The following is an 18,318-nucleotide window of genomic DNA, read 5'->3' on the forward strand; positions in this document are numbered from 1 at the left end:
CAACAGCAACTCTCCTTCATTGCTGATGGGAATGCAGAGCGGTACAGACACTTTGGAAGGCAGCTTGGCAGTTTCTTACAAAACTAAACATACTCTTATTATATGATACAATAAACACACTCTTTGCTAGTTACCCACATGACTTGAAAAGTTACGTCCACACAAAACTTGCATGAATGTTTATAGTCACTTTATTCAGAATTGCTAAAACTGGGAAGCAACTAGTATGTCCTTCAGTAGTCAAATGGATAAACAAACCATGGTATATCCATACAGTGAAATATCATTTAGTAATAAGAAAGAGTTATCAGGCCATGAAGACATGAAGGAATCTTAAATACATAATGCTAAGTGAAAGAAGCCAGTCTGAAAAGGCTACATACCATATGTTTGCAACTCTATGACATTTTGGAAACGACAAAACTATGGAGACAGTAAAGAGATGAGTTATTGCCAGGGATTGCAAAGGAGGAAGGGATGAATAGGCAGAGCACAGAGGATTTGTAGTGAAACCATTTGTATGATACTGTAATAGTGTATACATATCATTATACATCTGTCAAAACCAATAGAGAAACTCATGCAGAGTTACCCTTAATGTAAACTCTGGACTTTAGTTAATAATAACGTATCAATCAATACTGGCTCGCTAATGCAAAATGTTAATAATAGGAAACTGGGCATGGAGGGAGATGAGGGGATATATGAAACCTCTCTGTACTTTCCACTCACTTTTTCTATAACTGCTTTAAAAAATGAAGTCTATTATAATTATTTTAAAAAATAGAATTTGGGATTGATTTCTTTTCAACAGTTGGTTAAGTGGATGTATGAAGAATGGGTCTGTGGGTAGATACATCATCAGATATATACATTTACATAGGATCTGGAGGTTAGCAAAAGATTCTGATAAAGAATAATGTGTCAGAGTTTCCAGAGACATTGAAAGTGTGTCACCATACTCAGGAAGCATCTAGGCATAAATTACTAACTAAAGATGTCAAATAGGGGTTCAATAGAGAGTAAGATAGCAAATACCTAGCATCTTCCTTCCTTTTTTTAAAAAAACTTTATTTTCTTTTTTAACTGAGGTTAGAAACTATTGAAATGAAGTTTTGTTGTTTTTTGGAAATGCATAGTGAGTAGTAATATTCAGTGTGTATTTTTTAAAATTTGTTTTCTGTGTTTTGGAAATGTTTCTGTAACTAGGTCTTACTCTGTTTTACTCTGTACTTTCTACTAATAGATTTTTCTTTTTACTTTAACAGATGTCTATGTAAAGGCTATCTCCCAATTTTAGACTGTTAGGCTTACACATAGCACCCAAAAATACTGAAAGGCTTAGTGGTAAGTTCAGCAGAATTTTTGGAACAGTATCCCATGGTTTCGTTCAGCATACATCCTCTTCTAAGTGTACAGAATAAGAAGTATAACTTCACTTCATGAATAGTCTTGCTTATTTCTTACTTTCATTATGCACTTGACAAGGGAATTGCAGAGTCAGCTGCCCTAGTGATCACTGAAACATTTGATCCTGGAATTGAATAAAACCAATCCTGTTTGGGTGAGAGGATAGGGTATAAGTAGCTGTGCCACTGTCTTGATTAAGTGGAGTCCAGCAAGAATGCTCTGGACTTACTTGTTGTGACCATAGTTATCAAAGTTACATGATAACTAAAATAGAGTCTTGTGTGTTATAGCAACGAAGCTACTGCAGAAGACCAGGGGAGGGACAACTTTTTCAGGAACGTTTCCTGAAAGACCTTTAGTGGAAGCTGGTCCAGCAGTACTGGTGTTGTTACAGGCATCTAGGCAGTATGTGAAGGGTTTGAGCATCAGACCTTTTTGGTTGGGAATAGACCCAAGACAAATCAGTCAAGGCATCAGTGAGTAATAAGATAGGTGTTTAATGGGGGGAGGGGAAATCAAAAGATATGTATAAGTACCAATTACCTGGATTTTGTCTTTAAGTGACTTAAAAATATTATATACATTGCAGAGCAAAAAGAGGTGACTATGGCTAGGTACAGTGGCTTTCATTTCTATTTTCCAGAAACCATTAAGACAATATCTAGCTTTCTGCATTTGGGAAAATAAACTTAGCAGAAGTGATATGAGAAAAAATGCAAATTTAAGCTGAAGAACTAACAACCCTGAAAATTAAAATAATATACTAATCAAAATCCCATCCGTATTTATATCTTTAGCTGGTTTTAAGTACTTTACATGTTTATGTTAATGATTATTTTTAATAGAAAAGTATATAAAAGCTTGAGGTAAAACTTGGTAATTATTTGTACATTTTATATAAGAAGTATTTTAAAGTATTCTTTTTACTAGAGATGTGAATTGCATTCATTGTTTTATGTTTGAGTCAATTATTTCCCTTTGATAACTTTGTACTTCTTCTTTGGTGCGATTTAAATTAACTTAAAATAATGGAAGAGAAACTTTGTTCCGGCAGCCCAAAGAATTAAATATTGAATATGTCAGTGAACATAACACAAGATTTTTGCCATTGTGGAGTTTACTCTCTGATGGGGACTTTTTATTCTCTTTCTGTTCTGTTGGTTTATTTGTTTTTCCTTGCACCAGTACCACACTACCTTAATTACTATGGCTTTATAATAAGTCTTGTAGGAAATCTCCTTCTACTTTGTACTTCAAAAGTGTCTTGACTATTCTTGGGTCTTGACTCTCTCACATAAAGTTTAGAGCCAATTTATATATTTTTAATTGCATTTTCTATCTTTGTGTGCTGTTTTCCCCAACTTTATTGAGATATGATTGATATTGTATAAGTTTAAGGAGTACACATGTTGATTTGATATACTTGTTTATTACAAAATGATTACCACCATAGCTTTAGCTCACACCTTTATTATGTCACACAGTTACCATTTCATTGTTGCGGTGAGAACATTTATGACTTACTCTCTTATCAGCTTTTAAGTGTATAGTATAGTACTGTTAACTATGATCACTGTGCTGTATGTAACATTCCCAGAATGTATTCATCTTCTAACTGGAAGTTTGTACCCTTTAAGCACCATCTCCCTGTTTCCCCCACTCCCAGCCCCTGGTAACCACCCCTCTGCTGTCTGTTTCAATGAGTTCTGCCTTTGTGTGGATGATATTTAGATTGCTCTTATAGTTGAAAAACTTGCTGGCTTCCTTTATTATTTGAAATAATTTGTCTCCCCATTATTTTGAGTTTTCTGTGTAGATACTCAGATTATATGTGAATAAGAACAGTTTAGTTTTTTCTTTTCAATACTTATATAGTTTAAACCTTTTCTTGCCTTATGTTGTCGCTGTAATCTTAAGTATTATATTGATTAAAAGTGGTGATAGGGCTTCCCTGGTGGCGCAGTGGTTGAGAGTCCACCTGCCGATGCAGGGGACGCGGGTTCGTGCCCCGGTCCGGGAAGATCCCACGTGCCGCGGAGCGGCTGGGCCCGTGAGCCATGGCCGCTGAGCCTGCGCGTCTGGAGCCTGTGCTCCGCAACGGGAGAGGCCACAACAGTGAGAGGCCCGTGTACCGCAAAAAAAAAAAAAAAAGTGGTGATAGTGGGAATCCTTATATTGGTCTGAATTTCAAAAGGTTTGAATGCTTCTGAGTATGTTGTTCTCTATATGGTTTTTGGTAGATTCTCTTCATCAGATTAAAGAAAATCTTTTTAGTTGTACTTTGCTAAAATTTTTGTGTGAACGGTTGTTTAGTGACTTTCCTACGTCTATTGATATGATCATATAGTTTTTCTATTTTCATATTTTATGGAGTTAATTATATTAATAGATTTATGGGGTTTTTTTGTTTGTTTTTTGTGGTACGCGGGCCTCTCACTGTTGTGGCCTCTCCCGTTGTGGAGCACAGGCTCCGGACGCGCAGGCTCAGCGGCCATGGCTCACGGGCCCAGCCGCTCCACGGCATGTGGGACCCTCCCGGACCGGGGCACAAACCCGTGTCCCCTGCATCGGCAGGCAGACTCTCAACCACTGCGCCACCAGGGAAGCCCTAATAGATTTATGTTTTGCTCTTGCTTTCCTGGCAGCCAAAAAAAGTATACCCAGCAAAGTTTTCCTTCAGAACTGTAAGAGAGAGAAAGAATTTTCCAGACAAGTGAAAGTTGAAGGAGTTCATAAGCACTAGACTAGCCTATAAGAAAAGTTAAAGGGACTTCTTTGAACTGAAATGAAAGGATACTAGTCAGTAATAGTAAAATGTATAAAAGTACAAATTCCACTGCTTAAATTCAGAATACACAAATGTTTTAATGGTGGGTAAATCAGTTATACATCTAGTATGAAGGTTATAAGACCAAAGTAGTAAAAATAATCATAACTACAATAATTTGTTAATGATACACAAGGTAAAAGATGTACATTGTGAAATGAACAACATAAAATGTGATGAGGGGAGGGTAAAACTACAGTATGAAAATCTGAGAAGCAGTAGAGCTGATGGTGTCCCAAAATGAGTTCAAAGGCAGGCAAAGACCAATGTCCCAGCTTGAAGATAGGCAGAGGGTGAATTCTCCCTTACTCCTCCTCTTGTTCTGTTCAGGCCTTCAATAGATTGGATGAGGCACACCCACATTGGAGAGGGTAATCTGCCTTACCCAGTTTACGGATTCAAATGTTAATCTCACGCATAAATACCTGCAAATACATATCAAACTAATGTTAACTACCCCATGGCCCAGTCAAACTGAGCCGTAAAATTAACCACACCCGTATCAATTTGGGCACCCATATCTCCTTAAACTATACTTAGTCTCCACATAAAGACAGTAACAAGGTCATAGTTCTGCCTAATGTGATAGCTATCCAGCACACAACTGAGAATGTGCTAACCCCGTCCCCAGAAGATGAGGTCAAGTCCTCGAGTGATGTTTATACTGCTCCTTGGTGTTCCTAGCTTAAATACTATGATGTAAAATGAATAACAAATACTGTAAGGCCAATACATTTTATGTTACATGAGGAGGGAATAAGAGAGGGAAGGAAACAGATATTTCCCCGACACTCACATTCACACACACACACAAACGTATTCATAACAAAATAAGGGAATACTCATGACCGTTACAATCCTCTTTCTATAACTGGTCATATGGTTGTAGCTGGTATTAATAACTACCTTCTTCCACTACCTAATCTGTATTCCCCTGCCTTCAGCAAGCACCTCAGCTGGTTGTGGTTCTTTAACTGGTGGAGTGACCCAAACCTTCATTCTTGAAGGATCTGAGCTATTAGTAGTCCTTCCTGGATTGGGTTGTAGTTTTCCATTGACCTTAATCACATGGTAGGGCATGGTAGTACTGTGAGACGTCCTAAGGGATCTCCTATATTCCAGAAATACTCTTTCTTACCTCCACTGTGGAGTACCAGTCTATTTTCCACTGGGTAGTCAGTATCACTCACCCCAGCCAACACAGTAACTCCTTCTTTGCTTGTTGATTCAGAAGCATGTGGAATCCACAGTGACTCAGCTGCAGTCTTAAGTTGCATTTCAATGGAATAATTGTGTCAGTGGCATAAATGTGAAAGCATTCCTCCCTCTGGAATTAAGACCTCTAGGCCAGTAAATCGTAAGGCCATGGGAACGGAAAGCAACAATTTTGCTAGTGGGTCTCTAGGAGTAATAATGAGTGGTGCCTCTCCCATTCTATCCTTTGATTCCTAGACCTGTGAATTCTATGTGTGGGAGAAGCAGCACCATATTAGATGCTGGTTCTAGACTGTATAGTCTTCTGGAAAACCTTGCTCCAGATCTACAAGGTATTACCAACTTGCTGGCACTGTATCTCAGTCTTCAAAAGGCCATTTCATCATTCCGTCAAACCAGCTGCTTCATGATGGTGGGGAACATGTAAGAATAGTGAATTCCATAAGTGTGGGCCCAGTGTAGCCCTTCTCTTGCTGTTAAGTGAGTTTCTTGATCAGAATCAATGCTGTATAGAATATTATGACCGTGGATAGGCATTCTCTAAGTCCACAGATGGTAATTTTTGCAGAAGCATTGCATGCAGGGATGCCAGTTCCATATCCAGAGTGTCTATTCCAGTAGGAATAATACACTTCCACTGCCATGATGGAAGTGGTCTAATGGCATCAACCTGTTACCAGGTAGCTGACTGATCACCCTGGGGAATGATACCATATAGGGAACTCAGTGTTGATCTCTGCTGCTGACAGATGGACACTCAGCAGTGGCCTTGGTGAGTGGAAGTCCATCCTTCCCACCACAGCCACCTTGTTCATAGCCCATTGGGCAATGATGGGGCGATTCGGGAAAAGCTGATGGTATCCACTTGATTGTTAAAGTCTTCCTTTGCTGAGGTCACCTATGAGCATTCACACAAGACACAGATATCTTCACTTTTTTCTTAGTTTTTTTAAATTGAAATATAGTTGACGTCTTCACGTTGTTGTTGTTTTGCCTATTTAGAGACATCTGTCTACCTCTTCCCCAAACTTCCCAACTTCCCAAACATACTCCTTCCATGTCCCTTACATTAGCCACTCATTGGTCATAGCCCATGAATCAGTATAAAATTACACATCTAACTACTTCTTCTTTCAAGTAAACAACTAAGTGCACTGCTGTAAGTTCTGTGCACTGGGAGGATTTCCCTTTACCAGTGTCTTTCAGGGATGTTCCAGAAGGGGACTATAACACTACAGCTGTTCAGTTTCAGGTGGTGTCTACATATCATGCACATTTCCACAGTGGCTGCACCATTTTGCATTCCCACCAGCAATGTACAGCATTTTCAATTTCTCCATATCCTAGCCAACACTTACTGTTTTCCATTTTGTTGATAATAGCCATTCTTATGGGTTTGAAGTGGTATCTCCATGTTTTTTTATTTGCATTTCCCTAATGGCTAATGATTTTGAGCATCTTTTCATTTGAAATTGGCCATTTGTTTATTTTCATTGGAGAAATATCTATTCAAGTCTATAGCCCATTTTTAAGTTGGGTTGTTTGTTGTTTTTTTTTTTTTTGCGTTGTGGGCGTTCTTTGTATATGCTTGTTATTTATCTGATATATGAGTTTCAAACATTTTTTTTCCCATTCTGTGGGTTATCTTTTCTCTCTCTTAATAGTGTTCTTTGATTTATAAAAGGTTTTAATTTTGATGAAGTCCAATTTATTTTTTTTCTTTTGTTGCCTGTGCTTTTGGTGTCACACTTAAGAAACCTTCGCCAAATCCAAGGTCATGAAGATCTCCCCTTCTGTTTTATTCTAAGAGTTTTATAGTTTTAGGTCTTTGATCTATTTTGAGTTTATTTTAATATATGGTACAAGGTAAGAGTCCAGCTTCATTCTTTTGCATGTGGACATCTTGTTTCCCTGCACCAGTTGTTGAAAAGACTGTCCTTTCCAGATTGGGTGCTCTTGCCACCCTTATTGAAAATCAGTTGACCATTATATGTTTATTACTAGGCTCTCTGTTCTTTTCCTATAGTCTGTTTGTGCCAATACCACATTTTTTTTCTCTTTCACTCAGCCTGGGGTAAGACAGGCAAAGTGCCTTCCTTGGAGTGGTATTTTCCTAGTTCACACACTGAAAGTATCACCATCTGGGCATTGCTTTTCTCAACTTCAGAGTAGTTTCCTCAAACCTCTCTTGAGGTCCCAGCGTTCTTTCCTACACCTTGAAAACTGTGCCGGTTGAAATCCAAGCTATAGGCTACTATAAAGAAGTAGATGCTTTCAGAATAAATTTTGGCTCCAGGGCTCTCTTATCCTGTGGAACTGTGTTTTCTCATTTTCTCTGACTTCTTTTTTGTTCTCTCTAGTGCTGGTTAAAGTATGCTTTAAATATAAGTTTTTAATATATTACTGTATATTTCCAATGTTCTTTACCAGGACCATCTAGTCCACAATATGAAAATTGAGAAGAGGACTTTTAAGATCAGCTTTGTCATCCATTCTTGATAATCTGCTTGTATATAATTTGAAATAATAGTTTACACCACTTACATGTAGTTTTCTTAGCAGTTTTCATTTTAATTACATCACATGCTTTTTTTAGTTTTCTATGTGGCTATTGTGTTACTGTACAGTTGTCCCTCAGTGTCTGAGGGAGATTGGTTCTAAGAACCCCCTGCAGATACCCAAATGGTCAGATGCTCAAGTCCCTTATATAAAATGACAAACATTTACTATATAACCTATGCACATCTTTCCATATACTTTTTTTTTACTTTAATAACAGAATTATTATTTGTAATATTTACACACAGTCTTCCATGGTAATGTTAAACTTACCATTTTCTTCAAATGCCCCTCAAAATAACCCACTTTGCCTTCCTAAGTGAATCTTGGACAAGGAAATTCAGTGAAAGTGATCTACTTATGACTATCCCATGTCTCTTTTTCTTTTTTTTTTTTTAACATCTTTATTGGAGTATAATGCTTTACAATGGTGTGTTAGTTTCTGCTGTATAACAAAGTGAATCAGCTTTATGTGTACATATATCCCCATATCTCCTCCCTCTTGCGTCTCCCTCCCACCCTCCCTATCCCACTCCTCTAGGTGGACACAAAGCACGGAGCTGATCTCCCTGTGCTATGCGGCTGCTTCCCACTAGCTGTCTGTTTTACATTTGGTAGTGTATGTGTGTCCATGGCACTCTCTCACTTCGTCCCAGCTTACCCTTCCCCCTCCCCATGTCCTCAAATCCATTCTCTACATCTGCGTCTTTACTCCTATCCTGCCCCTAGGTTCTTCATAACCATTTTTTTTTCTTTTTAGATTCCATATATATGTGTTAGCATGTGGTATTTGTTTTTCTCTTTCTGACTTACTTCACTCTGTATGACAGTTTCTAGGTCCATCCACTTCACTACAAATAACTCAATTTCATTTCTTTTTATGGCTGAGTAATATTCCATTGTATATATGTGCCACATCTTCTTTATCCATTCATCTGTTGATGGACACTTAGGTTGCTTCCATGTCCTGGCTATTGTAAATAGGGCTGCAATGAACATTGTGGTATATGACTCTTTTTGAATTATGGTTTTCTCAGAGTGTATGCCCAGCAGTGGGATTGCTGGGTCATATGATAGTTCTATGTTTTGTTTTTTAAGGAACCTCCATACTGTTCTCCATAGTGGCTGTATCAATTTACATTCCCACCAACAGTGCAAGAGGGTTCCCTTTTCTCTACACCCTCTCCAGCATTTATTGTTTGTAGATTTTTTGATGATGGCCATTCTGACTGGGGTGAGGTGATATCTCATTGTAGTTTTGATTTGCATTTCTCTAATGATTAGTGATGTTGAGCATCCTTTCATGTGTTTATTGTCAATCTGTATATCTTCTTTGGGGAAATTTTCATATACTTTAAATTGTCCCTAGATTACTTATAATACCTCATACAAAGTAAATGCCATGTAAATAATTGTAAATACAATGTAAATGATATGTGAATTGTTGCCACCACGTGGCAAAATCAAGTTTTGCTATTCAGAACTTTGTGGATTTTTTTTTTATTTCAAATATTTTCAATTGGTGGTTGGTTGAATCCGAGGAACCTGCAGAGCCTGAAGATATGAAGGACCAGCTGTATTGGTTATTTGGGTATGGTAACAGTTTTCTGGTTGCCAGTATTATGAAGTGGTTGTCTTTAAAATTTTGCATTTTGAAATAGTAAATGCCCTCAAAAATGCCTACACAAGTCAAGAAATAACATTGATGACACTGCACTTTTCTCTGGAAGTTTCAGCTTATGTAGGAAAGATGCAATTCTTTGTCCATAGAAAATTGTATACGTACTCTGTCATTTGAGAGGACAATTTGTACTTTATTAAACAGTATCATGATAAATATTTTTCACTTTTGCCTTTCTTAGTTTTACAGTCCTTAATATTGGTATGTTTGATTTTCTTTGCAGGTTTTCTCTAGGTGATTCTAGGAGACCTCTTCATGAAACAGCAGTTTTGGTAGAAGATGTAGTACACACTCAGTTAATTAACCTGGTAAGAGCATATAATCTTATTTGGTATCTCTTCTCTGCATTCCACTTATATTGGCATCACAACCCAAGATATTTTTAAGAATTTTTTTTTTTTACATTTGGAATTCTTTTTTTGTCAGCTGTATTAGAGTATAATTTTCATGTAACAAAATTTCACCAGTGCATGACTTTTGACAGATGAATATTGTCATGTGACTAGCAATGCAATCATTATATAGAAATATTTCCATGAACCAAAAACATCCCTTTGTAACCCTGTGTAATCAGTCTTTTCTCCCACTCCTGACCTCAGATAACACTGATCTGGTTTTTTGTTTTTTGTTTTTTGCGGTACGCAGGCCTCTCACTGTTGTGGCCTCTCCCGTTGCGGAGCACAGGCTCCAGATGCACAGGCTGAGCGGCCATGGCTCACGGGCCCAGCCGCTCCGCGGCATGTGGGATTCTCCCGGACCCAGGCATGAACCCATGTCCCCTGCATCGGCAGGTGGACTCTCAACCACTGCGCCGCCAGGGAAGCCCCACTGATCTGTTTTTTATCATTATATCAGTATAGTTTTTTCAGAACTTTTTAAAAAATTTTTATTCTGAATTTTACATGTCTGGAAAGAGAATTGCACAAATATTACAGAGAATTCTCAGATACAATTCACATTCCTATGTTAACATCTTGCATAACCATAGTACAATTATCAAAACCAGGAATAACATTGGTACAATACTGTTAATAAAATTACCAACCTTATATGAATTTCATCAGTTTTCCCATTAGTGTCCCTTTTCTGTTCCAGGAGCTAATCCAGGATAACACACTGTAGTGAGCTGTCATGTCTCTGTGGTCTTCTATCTGTGATAGTTCCTCAGTCTTTCTTTAAAGTCTTTCATGACCTTGACATTTTTGAAAAGTACTAGACAATTATTCTGTAGAATGCTCTTCTTTGTCAATTGGTCTAATGTTTTCTTATGGTTAGAATGTGGCTATGCCTTTTTGTCAAGAATACCACAGAAGTGATGGGCTTTTCTCACTGTATCATATCAGTGGGTTCATGTTGTTGATGTGTTGTTTGTGATCTTAAATTAACCTTGATAACTTGGGTAAAGTGGTATATGTTGAATTTTTCCACTATAGTGAAGTTGTTGTTTTTTTCATTTTGTTGTTAATAAATGTCTTGTGGGAGATATTTTGTGACTATGCAAATACTGTTTCTCTGAAAAATTTTGCCTATTAATTTTAACATTCATCAGTGGGTGTAGTCTGAGACCGTTATTACTGTGGTATTTGCATAGTAATGCTTTTCTATTTTCTTCTTTCCTTTTATCTTTTAATTGCAGTTATTCTGAAAGAAATAGCTATTCTTTATCACCATTTATTTAATTTTTAATGTACGTATGTATGGAGTAATGTGTATTTAAATTTTATTCTTCTGTTCATTATGCAGTAATATTATTATTTATTTTTATTTCTCAGGTTGTTTCAGTGTTGGCCACTAGGAACACTTTCATGTCCTTTCCTCATTTTTCTATCAAGTTTTTGGTCCTGTGTCTCATAAATATTAGGTATATCAGTCCTTTGTTTGTGGCATATGATACAAATATATTCTTCTTCTGTGTCAGTTACAGTTATCTTTTGACTTTGTTTTTATGAGCTTTGGGGAGGCATACAAGTATTTTTATTTTAATGTAGTCACATGCATCAATCTTTTATTTCCTTTGGATTTTGAGTTATAGTTAGGAACACTTTTCTTATACTGAGTTTAAAGAGAAGTTCATCCATATTGTTTTCTAGTACCTGTATGGTTTCATTTTTAACATTTAGATTCCTAACCATTTGTGGTTTATTCTTGTTATTGTGTGAGATATGGATCTAACTATAGATTTTTCCAAATGACTACCCAGTTATACCATCATCATTTATTAAAAAGTATCTACTTTCCCTAATGATTTGAGATGCCTCCTTTATCATTACTAAATTAGCATATGTATTGGGGTCTATTTCTGATTTTATAATCTATACCGATGGTTTATTTGTCTACGCATGTGCTAATACAACATTTTAAATTATATTGGTTTTATGGTATATCTTAAAGATTGTTACAGCTAGACGCCCCTTCTAATTTTTCTCAGTGTGTTCCTGATTATTCTTATATGTTTATTTTTCCATGTGAACATTAGTATTGAATTTTCTAGCTCCATAAAATAACTTGCTGGTATTTTTATGGGGATTTTGTGAATTTATAAATCAGTTTAAAGAGAACTGCATCTTAATGTTGAGTCAGCCTAAGAAAAAGGAATGTCTACATTTTTTGAAGACTATTTTTGTGTCTTACATGAGTGTTTTAACATTTCTTTTTATAGGCTTCACGTATTTCTTGTTAGATATATTCCTAAGTATTTAACCTTCTTATTTGCTATTGCAAATAGGCTTTCTGTATAATTACATAATGGCTGAAAACGTCTGGAATTTACTAAAATACGTAAATCTATAGATTTAAGAAGCTGAGCAAACTCCAAAAAGGATGAGCCCAAAGAAATGCATGTTCAAACTGCTGACTATGAACGGCATAATATAAATTTTAAAAGCACCCAGATTTATTACCATAGGGGAACAGTGATTTGAAAGACAGCAGAATTTTCATGAAAATATGTAGACTAGAAGGAAATAGCACAACAGTTTTAAAGTACTGGATTCCCTTTTCTCTACATCCTCACCAGCACTTGTTATCTCATGACTTTTTCATAATAGCCATTCTAACAAGTGTTGGCCTGAAACATACACATAGATCAGTGGAACAGAATAAGAGCCCTGAAATAACCCACATATATGGTCAATTAATTTATGAGAAAGCAGTCAAAATTGGAGAGCCACATGCAAAAGAATAAAACTTAGATGCTCTTTTACACTGTACACAAAAATTAACTCAAAATGGATTAAAGACTTAGATGTAAGGCCTACAACCATGAAATGCCTAGAAGAAAACATAAGCACTAAGCTCCTTGACATAGGTCTTGGCGATGATTTTTTGAATGTGACCCCAAAAACAAAAGCAAAAATAAACAAGTAAGACTACATCAAACTAAAAAGCTTGTGCACAGCAAAGGAAACCATCAACAAAATGAAAAGGTAACCTACTGAATGGAGGAAAATGTCTGCAAATCGTATATCTGATAAGGGGCTAATATTCAAAATATATGAAGAAGTCATACAACTCAATAGCAAAAAATAAACAATAAATGGGCAGACGATCTGAATAGACACTTTTCCAAAGAAGACAGACAGCTGGCCAACATGTACCTGAAAAGATGCTCACCATCATTAGCCATCAGGGAAATGCAAATCAAAACCAAATGAGATATCACCTCACACTTGTCAGAATGACTGTCATCAGAAAGACTAAAAATAGCAAGTGATGGTGAGGATGTGGAGTAAGGGAGCCCTTGTGCGTTGTTGGATTGTGCATTTGTGCAGCCACTATGGAAAGCAGTATGGAGGTTTCTCAGAAAATTAAAGACAGAACTACCATATCATCCAGCAAGTCCAATTCTGGGTATTTGTCCAAAGAAATGAAAATACTAACTCAAAAAGATGTATGCATGCCCATGTTCGTGGCAGCATTATTTGTAGTAGCCAAGATATGGAAACAACCTAAGTATCCATCTCTGGATGAATAGGTAAAGAGATTGTGGTATGACTTTGCAGTGGAATATTACTGAGCCATAAGAAATAATGAAACATTGCCATTTGCAATACCGTGAGTGGACCTCAAGGATATTAGGCCAAGTGAAATAAGACAGACATAGAAAGACAAATACCGTATGAGCCCTTTTATTTGTGGAATCTAAAAGAAAAACAAATCAACTTCATAGAAACAGAGAAACAGATTGGTGGTTGCCAGAGGCAGGGGGTAGAGTGGGATGAACTGTTTTTTAGTTTAAATAAATTGAATTTAAAATTTTTTTAAAATAAATTAATTTTTAAACTTTACGGTAACTGGTAATGCTGATATTCACAGGGAGAGATGGGGGTTTTGACAAGAGGTATCTAGCCTGGAATTCTTGTTTTTTTATATACATGTCTATATAAAAATATATGTTAAATCTTTCATAGGATTCAAATAAATATATTTAATATATTTATTAAATTTAATTGAGGAAAGTAAGCATCAGAATAGAGGTAAAAAACTCTTGGTGTATGCATAGATGTAGCATAGAATCTGGTTTTACTTGCACTATATTAAGATACAAATTTAGTTGCCAACATTTTAAAATTAGATCACTTTTACATAAAAACTTAGGATTTCTGGCTATTCTTGAAAGATTAAAATTGGAATGTTTGACAGCATAGGTATGACTTTTAATATGGAAATCTGAGCTCAGGAGCCACTTCTACCTGGTTTTTACCAGGCCGGCTTCATTTGCTTAACCAGGAAAGTATTCAGTGTTAATGGATTTATATAGCATATTGTTGCTGTATTTCCCATATCCATCTTCAATTTCAATTTTTCAAGAAAACATACTTTTTAATTTTGGAAGAAAATGATGTTTTTTAAAGGAATTTTAGTTTTCCTCAAAAGCTGTGGAAACAGTGTTATGTATGTCAGAGAAGTTCATAGACAAATATAATAAGGAAGTTGTTTTTATGTGATATACCTTTTCCCCCTATGACTTTGCTCTGTTAATGCCAGAGTGATCTATCAAAGTGCTTTGATAGTGTACTATCAAAGGGAATACATAACTTATAGAAGAAATAAAAAGCATTTAGATTCTTGCTACAGCCTATTTAGAAGGGAAGAAAGTGATTCCACTCTTACAACCTCTGTGGTGCTGTGTCTCCTGTTCAAAAAGCACCTTTAAGTACTGGGGTAGTGAGCTAGAACTTCAGTTGACTCGTTCTTTCCTCAACTGCCGGCCTTTAATACCTTAATCTAAAACTTTCAAGGGGAAGAAAATCCATTCTTCAGTCTCTTGGATCATTTTGGCAGCGGTTGTGTGTTGTTTCATTTGGGAAGAGGTTTGCTTTAAATCTTTCATCTCTTGTTTCTTGGACCTATGATTCCCATTTGAGACCTGTGTCCTCTCATCCTACCCCTGATTCTTTCTCAGTTCTTCAGCCAGGCCTGCCTTCCAGTCTGAGTGATTCCACCTAACTCTACTCTGTTCCACTTGCTAGGTTGTGACCAGCTCAGGCCCCAGTTAACTGTTCTTCACTGGAGTTCTGCGTGAAGATTATAGAATATGTTAAATCATGAAAACATATAGTTTAAAATCTATATAAAGCTTTTCACTTTATTCAAGAACAAGTTAGAATATTAAAGTCATAGGATTTTAAAGTTGAACTATACTTCAGAAATTATTTGTTATATAATAGTTTGAACCAAATGAAATTGCCTTTTTTATAAGTCATGAATTGTTGAATATCAGCAGTTTTATGATTCAGTGCAATACTAATTAGTTGTCAGTAGAGAGAGTTTTCAAAACTTTTAATTTTCTTATTTTGTAAAATAACAATACTAAATTTACTTTTTACAGTGGTTATAGAGGGTCATAAAAATTAGATATATTGTATATTAAAGACTTAGTGAAGTTTCTGAGGCATAGTACCCTTTCTCTAAGTTAGTAGTAGTAAATGGTTACTAGCGTGATTAATTCTAAGATAACAGGGCTATTGAATGGCATGATTTAGATTAGAATTGGATTGAAAAAATCCATTGAAATGCTCTTTCAAATTTTCCAGAAAGATGCAAACATTTTCATATCCTAAGCTTCCCTCTTCTCCCACTCCACAGGGTGAGCTACATCTATTTGAAATAGGTAAAGATTTATGCCAACTTGAAATTGTGTGATAGAGTTGCTATTATGATACTGTCAATAATAATATCCTTTCAAGTTCCAAAACTGTCATGACATCTGATGGCTATATAGCTGCTTTCATTTTTTTATTCATTCAGAATTAAATATCAGAGGACCCGCTTCATTGTATGCACGAAGTGTGACTATCTCCCATTCCATTTCAGAACATACTGGATTTTCACTATATGATCTACCAGGCAACTAGTAAGCTCCTCAATTTGTTGTACTGTTTTCACATCAGAACCACTTTCTCAGGGTTATTCTAATAGTCTTTAGTTATGAAAATTAATAACGTATTTATATGTGTCAAAAGTGATTGCTTAAGTCTCCCATCTGGATTAGCATACACTGAGTCATCCCTTCCTCCACCCCACTTACTTGTAATGCTTTTTAATTGGACAGTTTATCTTCCTGGTAGAAGGATCTCATGCAAGGCAATGTTCAGTCCTCATCACCACTTCTGTGGGGCTGTCACTTATGTCACCTCAGTAATGGTTTATGAATATGTTTTAAAATAGCAATAGAATTTCCTGTGCAGAACTTCAGTTATAAGGGTTATAAAAATAGGACAAACTAATATAATTTGTGATTGCATAAAGTAAAGGAAGTAGAGGTACCATGGGGACCTAATGAATCACAGAATGGAAACAGTCTTTTAGCTGACTAAACATTCAGACTTTGTACTAAGTCAGAGCGTGGATATGTAACTCAGCAAACCGGAACACGCCACTCTGTGTTTACGTGGATGGGACAGAGAAATTCACAAATACCATCTGGGAAAAAATTCTTGGCTTATTTGTCTGTTTCTACTCTAGAGTAAATGAAGTACCACATATTTAGCATAAACAGACTGAAAGCACACCTGCTTTGTGGAATATACACACACATGTGCACACATATACACACACAGCATTGTTCAAAATATAGAACATTGTATGTCTTGAAAAGTGATTCCTTTCCTTCTTTTTTGCTTCTTTTTAAAGAGTGTGTTGTGGAAAATTTACTAATTGTTTTGAATGGCACTTGTTTCCGATCGATTGCTCTTAATATTTTCTGTTACTTAGCTGGGTTTTCCCTCATATTACTACCTCATACCTCAAGAAATAGTATTGTATCTTCTCTTTTTGAAGAAATCATGTTTGTATTGCAGATGACAGGTATTTAGTTTTTAATCTGTGACACAAAATGGGCATATTCTAAGTAGATCGCCTCTTTAGCCACGTTTTCCCCGCCAATTCTCCTGGGTAATTTGCTACAGCCGTAACCTAGAGGACCAACCAGGAAAGAATTTCCAGTCCTTTCCCAGCTCTCAGCATGTCTTCTTTTTCTTCCTGTAGTATATTCTACTAATAGTCATTGTTCAACTCTTCAAGGTAAGAGGATCTCAGAGTACAAATTGTTTATAGTTCCAAGTAACTTAAAAGCACTGTTTCATGTTATTATACATGGTTTTCTTAGCAGAGGTATAGAACAGTGTCTTCCCTCCTTTCCATGTGTGTCAAGGCTTTTCCTTTAGTGTTCTTCATTTATTGCTGCCGGTCAGCTAGTATCCTGTTACCTAACTTAAGCTAAGCTCTGCTAGCTACTTGGATCCTATGCCAAGTTTGGATTTCTGACCTGTGCTGAAACTCAGTTCTGGCTGCAGCTCCTATTAAATGCCTAATGTGTAGTTTCCAAGAATTTCAGATTTACCAAAGACATGCAGACCATTCATAAAATACCCTCTCTGCAGACTGAGTTGCATCAGTTAATTAAAATAGGTACAGATTTGTGCCAACTGGAAATTGTGCGACTGAATTGATATTATATGCTGTCAATAACATGCTTTTGATAATACCCATTTTTGCAGTTCAAAAAATAACATAATTTTTGACGGCTGTATAGCTACTTTTATTTCTCTATTTACTCACAGTTAAATATCAGAAAAATCACTTTGTTTTATACACAGAATATAATTATCTACCATTCTACTTAAAAGTCATACTGGGTTTTCACTATATGAATTTATCAGCCAAGTAGTAAACCATGCAATCTGTTGAATTCTGTGTATATGAATTGGTTGTCAAAGTTATTCTCATAATCTTTATGAAAACTAGTAAAGAATAAACTTAATATGTGTGAGGAGTAACTATCTAACCTCCCAACTGGATTAGCAGGCACTGAGTTTCTCCTCCCCTATCTGTTTGTTCTTCTAATGCCTTTTACTTTGGCAAGTATCTCCCAACTACTGTATTCTCCTTCATCACATTTTGTGTTCTGTTCTGTGTCTGAACCAAGAGACTTGTTTTCAGACTCCTGTTCTTCAGTACCTCTTCCAAGGTCTTTGAAAGTCTTTTATTTATTCATAGCCCTATATCTTCTTTTCCCAGAGATGCTGTTTCTCTTGATTAGTGTGGAGATTATGTAGAGAAGAAGGAAATAAAAGTTCATATCTACTATGTGCCAACCAGTCTCCTAAACATTTTTTATATATTA

At 36.2% G+C, this 18,318-nt stretch overlaps 1 protein-coding gene across 7 annotated transcripts in view; it reads left to right on the top strand.

Annotated features, from left to right (window-relative positions):
- Positions 1–18,318, top strand: part of SUPT3H (SPT3 homolog, SAGA and STAGA complex component) — a 452,287-nt gene that overhangs the window by 209,833 nt on the left and 224,136 nt on the right. For all 7 annotated transcript variants that reach the window (XR_016394600.1, XR_016394601.1, XR_016394602.1 and 4 more), the window contains one exon: positions 9,916–10,000. Coding sequence is in view for 4 of the 7 variants with exons in the window: in XM_089918658.1 (XP_089774784.1) it covers positions 9,916–10,000 (85 nt within the window). In the remaining 3 variants the exon portion in view is untranslated. The remainder of the gene's footprint in view (positions 1–9,915; positions 10,001–18,318) is intronic.

Source organism: Delphinapterus leucas, chromosome 10 (assembly GCF_059928025.1).
Source record: "Delphinapterus leucas isolate spDelLeu-1000000601 "Yukka" chromosome 10, BTC_Dleu_Yukka2, whole genome shotgun sequence".
Lineage (NCBI taxonomy): Eukaryota > Metazoa > Chordata > Mammalia > Artiodactyla > Monodontidae > Delphinapterus > Delphinapterus leucas.